At 44.2% G+C, this 17,115-nt stretch overlaps 1 protein-coding gene across 16 annotated transcripts in view; it reads right to left on the reverse strand.

Annotated features, from left to right (window-relative positions):
• The window catches only part of hts (adducin 1-like protein hts), an 89,937-nt gene that overhangs the window by 8,658 nt on the left and 64,164 nt on the right, over positions 1 to 17,115 (reverse strand). For 8 of the 16 annotated variants that reach the window (XR_016290090.1, XM_089578418.1, XM_089578414.1 and 5 more), the window contains 3 exons: positions 15,997 to 16,065; positions 5,204 to 5,286; positions 1,590 to 1,773 (listed from right to left, as the gene is read on the reverse strand). Coding sequence is in view for 15 of the 16 variants with exons in the window: in XM_089578418.1 (XP_089434544.1) it covers positions 1,609 to 1,773; positions 5,204 to 5,286; positions 15,997 to 16,065 (317 nt within the window). In the remaining variant the exon portion in view is untranslated. The remainder of the gene's footprint in view (positions 1 to 1,589; positions 1,774 to 5,203; positions 5,287 to 15,996; positions 16,066 to 17,115) is intronic. The other 8 variants (XM_089578419.1, XM_089578417.1, XM_089578415.1 and 5 more) reach the window with 3 other exon arrangements.

Consider the following 17,115-nt stretch of genomic DNA (forward strand, 5'->3'; position numbering starts at 1 on the left):
ACTTCAGTAAAGTGGCAATGGGGGTGAAGCCACATTCGTAAGAAAGGGCTAGGGGAAATATTGGTACAAAGCTGAACGTAACAGGAGCTGCTGGTGTTAACAGCAGAAAAAAGTTCTGTGGCTGGAAACTTATGCTTTCACAGGCTGCCAAAAGCAATCTGATTGTGTGTGCAATGACTACATGGCATTGCCATCTGCCCTGGAAGCTAGCTACCCCCCACCAGTACCCTGCCCTGAGAGTGATTGCACAGGTTCCAATTTGTTGCACCAATGGCCTTGTTAGTACTAGCAGCAGCATCCAGGTCATAGTTGCTCGGAGTTCATCTGCTCCCAGGTGTACACAACATGCAATATGTTTGCTGTTACCACCTGGCTACCCTTCACCCTGTAGGCATGAACAACTGTATTGATTATCATAATATAGGTCCCTGCTCGCTGGCATTTTGCACACTGTGGCATACCTTGAGTTGAAGATGAAAAATGGCTTATCATACTAAAAGTGGCACCCTTGATGCCCTACTTTCAGATAAGATGTCCCGCTGCACAGGTGCGCTACTACACGGTACAGTCTTTGTCAAAAGTATGCAACTGAAGAGGTCTCCCTCTGAGCCCTGTAGCGCAGCTGCTCTAGCATATTCAGGGGCCCTAACCTAGCAAAAGTGGGCGGAACTTAAGTCCTCAACACTCCAAGACTTAGGACCATAAAATGCGCTGAAAGAGCCCATGGCTTGGAAGCAAATCCCTTGGGCTGTATATTTTTGATAAAAACTGTACCTATGGCACGCTGGGAAACAGCGAAGTACGGTACAGTGCAGTCAACCACTTGGCTTGCAATAGAGACAAGTTGCCACACTCCTTTGTGAATAAAAAGCACACAGCTGAATGCCGACCACACTCTTGACAAGCCATAGTGCGTTTAGTGTTTGTGTCTTGTTTATGCCACACCGTAAGCCCTGCAATGTTTCCTATACAGCCTTTCTATAGCATCACCCCAGCAAATTCGGCAGCTTTAACACTGGCATGAAAGCACTGCAAGAACCAAACAAAAAATAAGGAGTTGCGAATAGCTCTTCTGTGGTATGAAATGGGCCGGCAATCATGTCTTAACTCAAGAAGGGAATCGGTTTAGATGCCTGTCTGCACCTGCAAACAAGCTAATATGTTTTTGAAGCACAGCAGGTGTCAGAACCTTCCTATTTTATACTTGAAGTGGCACACTTATATGAGTACGAATGAAGCTGCCCTTGGCTGAACAGTGGACAAACAAGGCACAGAAGGGCATGTGAGGCAGCACGCACATCTAGAGCAACCATGGAAGTTCACTAAAGCTCAAGTACAACTAAAAGCACATCATTCTATTGGCTTCACGAGATGTCAAGCACATGCCATGAAGACACAAATGAAGCCAGAACACAAACCACTGTGAATGAATTACTTCTCGCACTCCCCTCCTTCCCGTTTTCACTACACTTGGCAGACGACCAAGATGTTGTAAGCAAGACCTGACATTAAGGGCTGTCACTGCTCTGCATTACTGGTCACAGCATTGTTAATCCTCTGAGGACTAGAATCAGTGGTGGTGGGCTCACTTGCAAATGGGTGGGGGGGCTACTGGCTCCGGTTCTGCCACTCTGAAGCGGCCTTTTCTTTGTCCTCCTTCTCCTTGCGGTGCTTCTTCTTTTTGAGGAACGAGGGTGTCCGCAGTCCCCCCTTCTTCTTCTTTTTGTCTTTCTTGGGCGACTCGCCCTCGACGTCCTTCACTGGCGAGCTCTGCTGAGAGGACCACATGCCACAGGCATGCCTATTAGTGCCAATCCTGGGCACACATTTCCATATATTCAGCTAAGTGTACCACCGCTTTACAGAGTTTTAGAATTTGAGGCGCATGCTATTTTTCCACACGTGCACCCTAACCTGCTTTGCGCTGGGACAACATGGCGGGGGACGCATGCCTCAGCCCTCATTTGTTGTTGCTGCTACAATGTCTCATGTTCATGGCAAATCAAAGGCACACAAAGTTTTTGAAGGAACCAAGTTGCGCTATAAAAAAAAAAAAAAAGACAGCCACAGGAAAAAGCCAAGGAGACAGAAAGAGCGCAAACTATCAACTGAGTTTATTTGTGTGAAAGTGCCTTATATAGTCAGAATCACAGCAAAAGAACAAGGGGAATGAGAGAGGGGGGTACAGCCAATCAACTCCTGGTCAACAACAGGTGCGCAGAAAAAAGTTTTCCTTATTATACAGTTTGACAGAAGTGTTGCTTACACATTTATCACAGTTTTCTTTTATGTGATAGGCCTCCAAAAGCTCCCGCACTATTTTATTTTTACTTCTTCCTAGAATTTTAATCTGCTTAAGCAGAGGCTCGCATCCACTGCAAGCAAGGCAATGAGCAGGCAAGTTTGCTCCTTCTTTATTCCGAATGGATCGGGCATGTTCCCCTGCGCGTTCATTCATGCATCGGCCTGTTTGGCCCACGTAGGCGCCTCCACACTTGAGTGGGATTTCATACACTACTCCAGTGGCACATTTCACATACTTTTCGGCATGTTTTATGTCGCATACCAAGGAGCTAGAGGCAGCGGATGCGACATAAAACATGCCGAAAAGTATGTGAAATGTGCCACTGGAGTAGTGTATGAAATCCCACTCAAGTGTGGAGGCGCCTACGTGGGCCAAACAGGCCGATGCATGAATGAACGCGCAGGGGAACATGCCCGATCCATTCGGAATAAAGAAGGAGCAAACTTGCCTGCTCATCGCCTTGCTTGCAGTGGATGCGAGCCTCTGCTTAAACAGATTAAAATTCTAGGAAGAAGTAAAAATAAAATAGCGCGGGAGCTTTTGGAGGCCTAGCACATAAAAGAAAACGGTGATAAATGTGTAAGCGACACTTCTGTCAAACTGTATAATAAGGAACTGTATAATAAGGAAAACTATTTTCTGCGCACCTGTTGTTGACCAGGAGTTGATTGGCTGTACCCCCCTCTCTCACTCCCCTTGCTCTTTTGCTGTGATTCTGACTATATAAGGCACTTTCACACAAATAAACTCAGTTGATAGTTTGCGCTCTTTCTGTCTCCTTGGCTTTTTCCTGTGGCTGTTTTTTTTTTTTTTTTATAGCGCAACTTGGTTCCTTCAAAGCAATGCACCAACTCGCCCAACAAGAAGTTCTTCTAAACAAAGTTTTTGCTTTGTTAAGATGTCGGAATGACAAAATTTTATCGATAAAATGTGCTAAATTTTCAGACTGCTTCCGGTTTTAGAGCACTGCTAGGCTTAGCGAATATGCATCGTTTGGTCATAGACAAGATAAGACGCCAACAAGCACGAGAGGTTTAAAAGCATCAATGTTTTTGGTCCAAAAAAAGGGGCTACAAAGTATTGATGCTCCAAAATTTTAATGCTTTTTGTTAGTGATTTTTATTAACGTAAAGAGAAACAAAATGGAAATAAAGAACTAGACGCTCAACCAATCAGAAAGGCAGTGCTAATCTGGCTGTCACCTCATTTCTTCTGCCGAAAATCGCCGCTCTGTTTTGGCGCCATTGGGTCAAAACAAGCATTTCTGGAGAAGACTAAAATATCAAGTATTCTCCAGGCATGTCCCAAGGAACCCATGTAAACCACCTTGATATACTCCTGTAACTTGAGAACTAGTGGGCATAGCTCCATGAAACTTGGTAGTTCTTCAAATGTTTGTGCTACAAGCTTACCCTGAAGATTTCATCCAGACATCTCGAGAAGTAAAAAAGTTGATGCTCAAGGGTCGCCTCCCCCCCTTATTAAGGGAGGAAGAGGATTTTAGAAGAATTTTTATTAATGAAGTCACAATTACAATACCTTCAGGGAACATGCATTTCTGTGTCAGTAAGACAGCAAGTTGAGCTAGTTGGTACATACTGACAGTGAATAACAGCTGCTTCCTCTGTCCCTTGTCTGTGTTGTTATTCATAGCCAGTTTTTCTTTGTGCTGATTCTATATGCAACATTTAATTTCATGTAAAACAAGTGCTTGTGCACTTATGCAACAGGTCATAAAAGTTCTCTGCTGAGAGTTTTTGAGAAATCTTGCTACAGGGAACTTGCTAAAATGCATGCCATTGGTTTCTCGAAATCAAGAAATGCAATAACTATAAAATTATCATACTGCCCCAGAAGTAGAGTTATAGGGCTTTTAAACTGCCACTTAATAAACAAGAAGAATTTAATACCCCATAACTCAAATTCTATACCCTAACTGCATTCCCTGATGTCAAAAGAAACCAATGGCATGCATTTCAGAGCCCCCCTGTAGCAAAATTTGTTAAAAGCTGTCAACAAAAAATTGCATAACACACTACACAAGTGCACAGGGACTTGTTTTACATGGAATTAAAGGGCATGTTTAGAATTGGTGTGTAAAAATATGTTTCCCCTCAAAATTTCATTGTAAAATTTTCTTTCAAGACCCTCTTCCCCCTTTAATGAAGGGTTAAATGTACAGGTGTGAGCAGTGTTAAATGGAGCAAGCTTAATCACTCTCACTGGACGTAAGCATTACCTATACTCCGTTTCATACATCAGGTGCAACAATGCCAAAGCTAGAGCTCTTGTTTGCGCTGCCTGCATCTGCGACCAAAAAGTAGTGCATTCCTTGTGGTGAGCAAAACATAGTATATGCGTTGCTTGCAGGCAGTAAACTATATGACACATTTGTTGCGAGCTTGATTAAATGCACTCTTATTGCCGACAACACGCTGTCGCTTTCTCGTGCCTCAGACAAACGCGGAGTAACACGCCTACCTTTATTTTCCCGTGCAGACTACTTCTGTACCTTTCACAGCGTCTCACCTGATGTATGAAACGGAGTATAGTGGGAACAGGAGGATAAGGCACAAGCATTCATGGAGGTATCACTGAGAGGGTTGCGCACAAACATATAGTGGCTGGCAATATCCACTAGGACTGGCATGATCGCAGTTGGTGCATGACTGAAAATACTGCAGTGAAACGACAACAGCACAAGAAAGAAAAGGACAACATATGAGCACATGTGCGCATGTGTTGTCCTTTCCTTTCTTGTGCTGTCGTCGTTGCGCCGCAGTATTTTCAGTACACTGCTGTTTCGCTGTCAATACAAATCTCTGCTGCTCAGTCCCATTTACAATGGTTTCTTAGAAAAACTTGGGGGAAAACTAAATACAAAAAGCAAAAATGAACCTCTTTGCTGCTCCGCGATGCTGCTGAAACGTCACCACTCTCAGCTGACCTCAGCTTTTCATCCCCATTCACCGGTGCATCGCCTGCAAAGAGTTTAGGATCACACGAGTGAGTGGGAAACCAGCACTTTTCTCCGGTAAGTTCTTTACATTGCTTCACAGTGTGGTAACCAAAAAGTAATCACGAGCACAATGAAATATAAAATAACAAATGTGTTACTTATACATCACTACTGACTGCATTCACATGCAGAGTCAACAAAAAGGGGTAATATATGATGTCTACACAAAAGGGAAGACAAAAATCTGTCTTGATGTCCGAAAAAATCTACTTAAAGGCTGCTCTAGTGAAAATTAACTCAAATTTCACCAATTTGGCTGCAAAGATAAACTATAATCAAAACATTCCTCAAACCATATTGGGAACGAAAATATGTATGTACAAGCCTTGTGTAGCACCTGTGGAAGTGTTGAGCTCAGAAGGGGTGGGGATAATAGTCCCCGTCACATTCCAGAGATCTGAAACGTTGATAATGCAAAACGAGCAATACTGCATGGCCCAGAGGAAAACCCTGTGAGGTGCCCTTTTGAGATGCAAAAATTTAAAGAGACCTGCCTTTTCAACGGGTGTGACTGTTTCGCTGTATGGATATTCAAGAGCCAAGCATTTTCCATGACATACAGATTCTCGACGTGCTATGGCGGCGCATCTTCCTAGTTCTGTAACTTGCAAAGCCTTTCCAGATTTCATTTTGTCATTAACACAGGACTCAAAGAGGCTAGGGAAAAAAGGCAGCTGGTAAAAAAAACCCTGTTTTCATCTGCGTTCATCTGTGAAGACCATCTTCTTGAAGCCCCCGATCTTGATTACCAAAACTTGACAGCTGCCGCATCACGTGTCTTATAAATACCCTGAAGGTATTTATAAGCTTGTACTAATGGCATAAAAAATACTACAGTCAAGCCCACAGCTGCAGATATAATGAACGCTCGCTTATTATGAACGAGCGCGGTGCTACCGTAAAATATGCATTAGGGCGACGGCAACTAACCTCAGACTCTACGAACAACTTTGGTCGCACCACTCGGCTATAGTGAATGAGAAGGAGCCCTAAACCACCCCTCCCGTAAAGCTGAACTTGCTTCCAGCAAGCACCGATATCGAAGAGAGTCACTCAGCCCCTGCAACGGCTCACCGGAAATAACATGTCGACCCAAAGAGCAACAGAAAGGCGCCATTGAAACAGTAAGTTCTCGCCATCCAAGTGCGCACCGATGAGCTACAAGGTCAATCACTGCGTGCGTGACATAGGTGCAGTGTCGAAAGCCTGCCATCGCCTGCCCAGTTGCCTCCACCTTTTGTGCTGCTAGCTCCCATATGCAGGCAGCGCTAGATTGCGGACAGTGCAGCTGATACATTCAGTGCCACGAGCTACTTTCTTCGCTGCATGGGCCCAGGAACGATAAGTGAATGTGTCTCAGACACACGGGATGAGAAGCATGTAGATTTGTGACTGATGCAAAGCTGGCCACAGGTTTCCTGGGATGACTGTGTTTGTGCGGACATCATCGCAGAACTGCGTACTCTGAAGAGCACTCTCCTACTGCCAAGAATCCGATATGGCCGACTTGACACCAGTTGCCATGGACGCTGCAACCACGATTAGCTGATTAGCTGATGGTTGATAGCAGGGGTCTCGGGTAAGAGAATATGACTGTCCTGGAGAACTTGGAAAGCGCTGCAGTAGGGTCTGCTTTCAAGAAGTAGACACGCATAATGCAGTTTTTAGACTCAAATGCCACTTTAGGCGGACTTCATATTTCTGGCTGTATTATGGAGTGGCCAATTACTACGAATATCAGATAAAATGAATGATATCTGTGCAACTGTCATATTCATTATAAGTGGGCTTGACTGTATTCCAATGTCTAGAAAAATCTTGTTTCACTTCTTTCGGCAATCTCTGATAAAAGGAATGCTGGCCTTAACTGAAAGATTGTGAAATAAATTTTAAAACTGAAAACCAAAGCTCAGCCACAAATCACCATCCAATATCTCTTAGATGAAACAAGTTGTTTGAATAAACAACTGATTAGCATTTCATTATGAATAACCAGTAAACAGACTATGTTCATTGTTTTTACCAAAGCATTTCACCGTGTATCGCATATCCATTACATTAATACAGTATCTGCCCTTGATTAAATTTGGCACCCTTATCATGGCTTAGTAACTTTCTTTGACATCATGTATAGTTTATTTGTTAATAACCTCTCCCCTAACCTTTCCCCGTTGCCTCCAGTGTCCTGCAGGGCAGCATACTTGGTTCCTTTACATACAAATGAACTGGCTAATAAAATATCTTCCAGTGCATGCATTTTTGTGAGTGCTTTGGCTTGGTTTTATGGGGTTTAATGTCCCAAAGTGACTCGGCTATGAGGGACGTCGTAGTGAAGCGCTCCGCAAATTTCGACCACCTGGGGTTCTTTAATGTGCACTGACATCATACAGTACACGGGCCTCCAGCATTTCGCCTTCATCGGAATGCGACCACCATGGCCGGGATTGAACCCACGTCTTTTGGGCTTTTGGGCAGCAGCCGAGTGCTATAACCACTCGGCCACCATGGCGGCTCATTTTCGTGAATGATTACATTATTTAATACCACATTAAAAACTACCAATGATCACCTGGCACTCGTAACAGACCTTAACTTATTCACAGTTAGTGCAACAAATGGCTAATGACTCTAAAGGGCTTATAAAGTTGTGGTCTTGAAGGGGGCTATAAAATGCATGCATTAGAGGTAGAGTAAAGGCTACTAAGCATTCCTGCCGCTGTTGTGATTGGGATTTTCCGGAAGCACACAGACATGTTTCACTGGACCCAAGCAGGCAACCTCCCGCAGCAAGAGAGGGCTCTAGGCAGAACCCCCCCCCCCCCCCCCCCCCCCCCCCCTCGTTTGATTTGGCTGCATTTGCTGCACCAGTTAAAGGAGTGCAGCCTTTTTGCATAACTTTCGAAAAAGTGTGCACCTAATGTTGCAGGAGTTCTTGGCTGGCTTGCACTCTTCTAAGTGGAAATGCAGCTAACTGCAGCAAGATTGGCAGCCCCCATGAGAAGGTGGGGGAACATATCATATTTACTTGCGTAAATAAACTAGCAAACACGATCGCAAAGACAGCAGTTGGAGGCAAATATAGACAAAAGCCGAGAAAACAGCAGCCTCACATGCAGCCTGGCTGACTAGCAGATCACTTAACAGCAAACTGCTCGGTAGTTTCAGATTTTGACGTGCGCTGGAGGTTACCGGTCTCTGTCTGGGAAAGCGGCTGCCAGTGCGAGCGAGCCAGGTAAATGATATGAAATTTGAATGTTTTTTTTTACTAAATCCAATTCACAAACAAATCGAACATCCTTTTTTTTTTCTTTTTACATGAAGCTCTATGTATCCTACTGGGCACGTATCACCCACGGTTTGGGTGAAGCAATGTTGACCCTGTATAAAGGTCAGTCCACAGTTTCCAGCTATAACTTTTGTAAAAAAAAAAGGACTTATATGCAGCAATATATGGTATAGTGTGTGCTATGACCTTTGAATCCCTAAGGAAAGGATGTATTATTATTGTCAGCATTATTGGCTGACTCTAAATTTTCCACTAGTGCTTTGGTGTGTCTCACGAACTCAAGAAAGGGAGGGGGGGGTTGTTATCTAGGCAATTGAGACACGCTGCTGGCTCCAGTGCACTAATCTTGCATTCTCGCCCAAACATGCAGGTAGTGCCCGCCCCTCGCACGCATCAGGTATGATTTTGCTTTAGCTTGGCCTTGGCAGTGACACTTTCCTTAGAGCGGCATAGATGGTGTGGCTTCGGCCCTCCTTGCCACTCACACCATTAGCAGATGCCAATCTTAAAAGCCTGCCTTGCATGCACCCATATGCATACTGGTGGTCTGGCGCATCACGGAGTGTAAAATGTTTGAGAAATTCTTTTTTTTTTAATATAAGCCGGGTAATAAATTGGGGGCGTGCAAATTACATGAGTAAATATGTATGACCTCCATTTTAACCCTTCAAGGTGCTTTACACACAAATTCGTACATAGCAAACTCGCAGCTTCTTCAGAGTATGCTGCATCTAGCAGCGATTTTATTGTTTAAATTGAAGTTAGCATCGTTGTTGTCGCAAATAAGTTGGTTTTATATGCCATATACTGAATGTGGTAAATATTTCCCAAATCAGGGAGCTGGGTACCGCGTTGTCCCACCGTTTTATGCAGACAGATCTTGCAACGAGTATAACATTGACTGTTTTTGCTCAATTTTGAGTGTAATGTGCACCTTCAAAACACTAAGTGATTCTAAAATCCCTTGGGAGCTCCCTTGACAAATCCGGGCGTTTCAATGGTACTATATCTAACCAATCTGAAGCTTTGTACGGAATTTTGCACATCCTTGTAAAAGCTTACCTGCTGGTCTTTTGCACTGGAAAACTTAACAATTTCCCTTTCTTGAGGCCTGACTATACCACAGAAGCGAAAAAATAATCGTTTTCAACTAAAAAAAAAAAAAAAGCCCCTGAAAAGGTTAAGGAAATGATGGAAATTATTTCGTGAGTGGAGGAGGTGGGTTGCTGCATCAGGATTGTGAACCTGATCCAGCCAAGTCTAGCCCCATGAGTGGCACTAATCACGATGTGTATCATGTATGTGCAATATGTTTAACAAAAAAGTTTTACCAGAAAAATGCCTTCCTGGAGCTGGTCGACAGCAATACTTTACCACGATTTGCTGGGTGAAAATTTTTGCACTTCGGGCTGTTCAAGACCATTGATAAAGGTGATACACTGCTAGCAACTATTTGGCAGCAACACAACAGTGAGCAGGTGAAAAGACCTGCATTCGATGATGCATTCTGGAAGTAGCCAGTGTTGAGCTGCTCCTGAATTGCCTGTACTGGCAGTGCACACTCAAGGCCTGCTACACAGAACTGGTACAGCCATATCGATCAGACCCAAGTTTGCTGGTGGGTGTGAAAAACACCCCCAACATGACTGCATTCACTTGTAAGCATTTTCTCACACCCAACAACTTGCTCAAATGTCACCATGTAAATACTTGCACATAAACAGTGGTTATGGCGCTCGGCTGCTGACCCGAAAGGCGCGGTTTCTATTTCGGCTGCGGCGGTCGAGTTTCGATGGAGGCCAAATTCTAGAAGCCCATGCACTGTGCGATGTCAGTGCACATTAAAGAACCCCAGGTGGTTGAAACTTCCGGAGCCCTTCACTACGGCATCCCTCATAGCCTGAGTTGCGTTGGGACGTTAAATCCGAATAATAAACTAAACTAAACTAAACTCTGGTTGTTGCCCTTGCTGCATGCAGGCTGCCTCTTCATGGTTTCCCTTCCTCATTCTCCTATGGCCAAGACTAACCCCGGAACCCTCATCACACCACTGAGAACAAGTCCTCAAAAGTGGAGATAATTTACAAATGATGTTTAAAATTACTGTATGTATGGCCCACGTGACATCAGTAGTGAACGGCTGTCACTGGCTCACCATGAAATGTAATTACTGAAACAAAACTGCAAGATCCCTCATGCTTCAGCCTATTTGGGTAACTTTTCTTATTCTGGAACAGAAAGCATCCTTTATGCTTCTGTTTATGTGGGGTTTAACATTTTAACGTCCCAAAGCGACGTAGGCTATGAGAGACGCCACAGTGAAGGGCTACGGGAATTTCGACCACCTGGGGTTCTTCAGTGTGCACTGACACTGCACAGCACATGGGCTTCGAATACGTTTATGTGGTTGGTGTCAAAAATGAGCACTGCACTCCCGGTTAACAATGTAGTCAACTTGTACTGCATGTGCTGCTCCCCCAGCGCCGCAGAATCCATAACTTTCTGACGTTTGCAGATGAAACAGGCACACCAGGTATGCAGGGAAGTGAGAAAGGCCAACCGGAAACTAACTGAGCTGGATGATATATATATATATATATGAGCCGAGAGAGAAAAAGGAGAGGGGAATTTTTAACTCTCTGGCACTAAAAAAGCTATAGAAAATTTTTGCCAGATCATCATCATCAGCCTGACTGCTCCCACTGCAGGGCAAAGGCCCCTACCATGTTTCTCCAATTAACCCTGTCCTTTGCCAGTTACGGCCACTGTATCCCCGCGAACTTCTTAATCTCATCCGCCCGCCTAACTTTCTGCCACCCCCTGCTACGTTTGCCTTCTCTTGGAATCCATTCAGTTACCCATAAGGACTGCCGGTTATCTTGACTTCGCATTATGTGCCCTGCCCAAGCCCATTTCTTTCCTCTTGATTTCGACTAGGATGTCATTAGCCTGCGTTTGTTCCCTCACCCACTCCACCTGCTTCCGATCACTTAACGTTACACCTATCATTTTTCTTTCCGTAGCTCGTTGCATTATCCTTAACTTAAGCTGAACCCTCTTTGTTAGCCTCCACGTTTCTGGCCCATAGGTGAGTACCGGTAAGATACAGCTGATTGGCAAACTGCCATTCATGATCTGAGAGAACCTGCCATATGTGCTCCACCCCAATCTTATTCTTCTAGTTATTTCCTTCTCATGACCCGGATCAGCGGTCACTACCTGCCCTAAGTAGACGTATTCTCTTACTACTTCCAGCACCTTGCTACCGATTGTGAACTGCTGCTCCCTTGCTAGACTGTTGAACATTACTTTAGTTTTCTGCATGCTAATTTTTAACCCCACCGTTCTGCTAGACTGTTGAACATTACTTTGGTTTTCTGCATGTTAATTTTTAACCCCACCGTTCTGCTCTGCCTGTCTAACTCATTGACCATGCTTTACATCTTAAGTGACTTAGCAAGGCATTGCCAGATCATAATGGGGAATAAATCAACCTTTTTTTCCTCACCATTGGTGCAAACTATTTCAGGGGCCTTTGAAAGTACTAGTGCAAAGTCATCTCATTCAGCTGCAAGAACAATATATCTAACTACACCTACTGTATACAAGATGACTTGGTGTCTCATATACAACTATAAATACCTTGGATTGCTTCGGGACATTAATTCCCACAATTTACAATTTTTTTTTACCTTGGTGTTAACCTTTTGTCAAATATTTTATGGTCCTTCCATAGTATATCCATATCTGCCGCTGCCTCAAAATGGCTAGGGCGACTATGCTGCAACCTCTGAAATTCCTCTATTATTTGTACACTAGCTTACCTTATGTTTGTTTGTTAAACCATAACTTGAATTTGCTTCCTCTAGTGGTCTCCCCATAATAACAAATTGGTCACCATGTTAGAATTCTTTAAAATATACAGCAGCACGACTGACTGCATGCAACAACAACTACCAGTGAGGCGTAACTTAAAACTGGCCTTTCACTTAAACCTTAACCTACACACTGTGACCTCAAATTTGTTTACACTAGTTAACAAGTACGTTCACAACAAACCATGTCCTCTTCACCTTGAGGTTCCATCCTACATGTCGAGCAGACATAAAATGGCAGTTTTACTTTAATTTCTTAGAAAACCACCTCAGAACCCTCTTAATGTATGCTCTAATATGGCCACACTGGCTACCTGAATAAGCACAGCTGTTGCACGTTTCTCGACATAACCATCATTGTAGGCTACTTAGCAATTTTTTAAAATTTTGGGTAGAAAACAGCGCGAACTGATGAAAGACGGAGAACAAAGAAACACACAGACGAGTGCAGCAGTACGGGAAAATTTTTCAAAAGTCAGATAAAAGATAGGAACGATGCAGTTATTCCGTACCTACAACTGGCTGCCGGAATCAGATAAAATTACATCGCCGTGCCATCTGACGTTGCACTTCTGGGGTCGAGACATAGCAGTGCATGGGCGCGTCCTGTTTATTTGCAGTGTTTGGCAGTAGGGGTTGCTTTCTTAATTCACTATGTCATGCTTGCACTTTGGTGGGCGCATGGCAAGGGCTTAGCGCACTGCGAGTGCCACGCTGTGAATGAAGAAAGCGACACCCAATGCCAAAAGGTGGATGTAATCAGACAGTCCACTGCTGGTCAAAAAGAAGGCACGGCTGCAATATAAAAGGGCGCACACTGCGATGTCTCGATCCCAGAAGTGCAATGTCAGATGGCGTGGCGATGCAGTTTTATCTGATTCTGGCTGCCTGTCGCGCGCCCCGACTTATTTTGCTGTTGGTTGTACATCGAACAGCTCATAATCTTAAAAAGGTTGCGGGACAGTTTGCCGTGAACAAAGTTTTCTGTGTCACATAAGTTGGGGGGGATCTGCCGCAGGATAAGGAGCCAGCGTGACAACGTACCAAGAAACAGCCCATTTCATTGACCAGTATCGCATAGATCAAAATATGTAGAATGTGTTTGCTCAGTGGTGTATGAGCTGCCTCTTTTTTACAATAAAGTTTATATTGGTCAGACAGGCCGGTGTATTACTGTACTTACAGTGTATTACTTAGGGAACACCTTCGATCACTTTCGGATTCAAGCTATTCCCATCTGAAATCTAACGTTCGACGAAAACTCGTCTGGTCGGGAAGAAGATTCATGAATTCAATAGATGGAACGCCGACCAAAAGGTGGTTGTTTAATATCTAAAGGAGCACTGCCAGGATTATGGGAAGGAAAACGAGAAAATGTGCAGACCTTTAACCGCACATGTGCATTTTATTTTGTTACAGAGATAAGACAACAACAGAGTTAATGGAAGCCTACAATATTAGAAAAAGACTGGATGAATGCGCCGGTCAGCCTTCGTTATTGCTAGTCAGTAAAGAGATTGCTTTCCTAGACAACACATGATGCGTTTTAGTGTTTTTGGTTTTTCGTGTTTTTTGGTTGTTGCGGATGTCCTGCTATCAGGACTTAGGGGTTTTTAGCCACCGACCCATGATGTGGTCCTTAGATTGTACTCTGGGCAAGTGTGCTGCAACTATTAGGCCATGTGATTGTTAGCTATAAATATGTTATTTTTTCTTTCTGAATAAAAAATGTAGTTGCGAGTAAAAAGCAGTGCTTGTCTATGTGTTTCCTTGTTCTCTGTCTTTCGTCCATCTGGCCTGTTCTGCAGCAAAAAAATGAACCCATACCAACAAGCCCAAATATCCATTCTACTAAGCAATTCCCTTAAAATTTCCAGGCACAGCGATTTCACAACAAAGGCCAGTGCTTTTGGTTTCAAGACTTACTGTAAAGGTGACACTTCTCTGAAAAGTAGTATGGCTTCATGACACTGCATCTAGCAGCTAATTATTCTGCCTTGCCCTAAATCCAAGCAAAGAGTGAGAAGTACAGTGAACCTTGTTAATTTGGGCTTCCAGGGACTTGGAAAAGTCCGAATTATTTGAAGCTCAGAATTAATGAATGGCCCTAATAAAACTGCTGGAAACCATTCACATCAGAGTAAATTTATGTGGTGAGCATCTGGGTGGTGGCCTTCTGCTTTTAAGATGAAAACTGCGCAACAATGACATGACAATTTCTCGCAGTTCCGGGGGGTGTTTTACTACATGCACGCAGTCGGGGATCTCAATGCAGAACTCTTCCAAAATGGTAATGGCCTCTGCGCATTCCTACACAGTGCTATGCAGTAGCGGCGGAGCCTTCTCACAAGTGGCACTGCTCCATGTGGAGAGGCTACACTGTGCAAACTTCGAACAGTGTGTGATAAGTGCACAGTTTCAGCACACAGGAAGAAGCAAGGATCATGGGGACAGAAGTGAGGAAAACGCGGCAGCATAAGTACTCTGGGACGCTTTCTAAAAAGAAAAAGACCAGTGATGTGTCAATCGGTACCCGAAATGAAGCAACTGTGCTTGGTCGGCTGGCCCACAGAGCTAATACATAATAACGGAGCTCGCTGATGCGTGGCTGATAGCAGCCATCACCACAGGCCAGCTCTAAGCTCGCAGAAGCAAAACCGAAAATATGTGATCAGACTACTCGTCAGCGATGGCGGCCTGTGACCACCGCCATGCCGGCTATTGCGTGCATGACAGAGGTGCGCGAGACTGCACCAGGGAATCCAGGCTATCCCTTGCTGCTCTGCCCCCCGTTGGCGGCCCATCCGAAGTGATATGAGTGCGCAGTGCCATAGGCTTACACAGGCGGTGGCTGAGACCACGACAGAAATCCAAATTACCTGGATTTCCGAATTAAGTGAGGTCATCATCATCATGAGTTTTTATGGCACAAGGGCAGCTCTGCACAAAGAGTGCTATGGCAAGAGGTAATTTTCATTACACAAGATGGGGCCAAAGACCCATTTCCCAAACATTTTGCCCCAGTGGGCCAGGAACAGCTTGTACCCACTGTAACACTGGTGGGTACCCAGTGGCACTGGGGATCGAACTACGCACCACCTGCATGCGAGGCGGGTGCTCAAACCAATAGGCCACCGCTGTGGTAATCAAGGTCAAATTAACGAGGTTTTACTGCAATCTATGGCTTGCCTTTCTGCACGCTTGATGAAAAGCCTGTGGATGACTAAAACTGATGTGAATAGCTGCATCTAAAAACAAACAAAAAAAACACACACACACACACAACTAAAACGAGCAAACAAACAAACAAACATGAAGACAAATGGAATGAAAAGGACCCACCAACCTTTCATTCACTAACAACAGGCTGGGTAATTTAATTTTCACTAGAGCAGCAAAGCCACTAGTGCCTCAAGAAAGGCAATGGAAAACTGAATCGTAACAAAGAAAGATACAAGCATCTATAAAGAGGAGGCTGGGCACGCCATGCCATAAGCAAGTATGCACTTACTTTGGCGCTTGGGCTTGCGCTCTGACTGCGCTCGCCGCCCAAACTGTTGTGGCACGATACGCTCTTCTTCTGCGCAGCAAATGTCATGCAGTGCCATGCACAAGTCATGCATAGTGTGCAGAAGCAGCATGGCCACAGGTGGTAAAAAAAGGGGGGAGGGGTGAAGAAGGAAGCAAATGAGTACACACATTCCAGGAACAGAGAGCAAGAGCAGACAAGGCCATTCTGAACTTGGCCATCAAGCCAGCCAAAGTCACACGGCTTTGCGACTTTGTGGCTTAAAATAGAAATAGTAGTTCCAACATAGGACATATGTCATGGCACTTCGCAAGATTCTAGTGCAGCTGCTCTGCTAGCTTGGCAACTGGGAAGTGAGCAGTCAGCAGCACTAGCTTGGCACAGTTAAGAACACGAAGCAATAAAAGAATGCCCCAATATGTATGATACAATTAAGAGATGAAAACTACTTTCCGAGAAATCTACATGGTTGACTTTCTAGTGATATTCAAGCTGCTACATGATCATAATAGGCAGATCTGTTAATGAGGTCAAAACTAGTACGAGATGTCCATCTGCTGTGCCTAATGCAGCCCCACAGACACAAAAAGAAAAGTTCAAAGAAAAAAAAAAAAAGCAGTCTACAAAATATGTGGCACCAAACTGAACAGTAGGTTCAAATATTGGTAATCGAAAAGATGACAGCAAAATATTATTCTAAAAATCTGTGATATCCAAAAAGCTGTGATATCCAACCAGTGAAGGAAACAACTGAAGGAGAGAGAGAGAATCCAAGAAACAAAAGAAAATGGGCTGAAAAAAAAAAAAGAAGCTGAAGGAGCGGGAAGGAAGAGGTACACTGCGCATAACCTGAAAAAGTTGGCAAGCAAAAGAAATATGGCTAGGCATGTACAAATATTCGATAATTTCCAATAGTATCTGGTTGAATAGCACAGTATTCAATACTCAGTTAGATCCGAATGTCTGGTATTCGAAATCTTGAAGTATTCATTTTGAGCAAGCGACTTTTCTGGAACTCTTGCTACGCGTGCTTTCAGTTCGAAGTGTGTCCTCCGGGGTGGCACCGTGGCACGTGCGTCAAGTGTGCATGCCCTCACGCGT

The sequence above is a fragment of the Amblyomma mixtum genome, chromosome 3, assembly GCF_055824585.1.
Source record: "Amblyomma mixtum isolate Tamu chromosome 3, ASM5582458v1, whole genome shotgun sequence".
Taxonomy (NCBI): Eukaryota; Metazoa; Arthropoda; class Arachnida; order Ixodida; family Ixodidae; genus Amblyomma; species Amblyomma mixtum.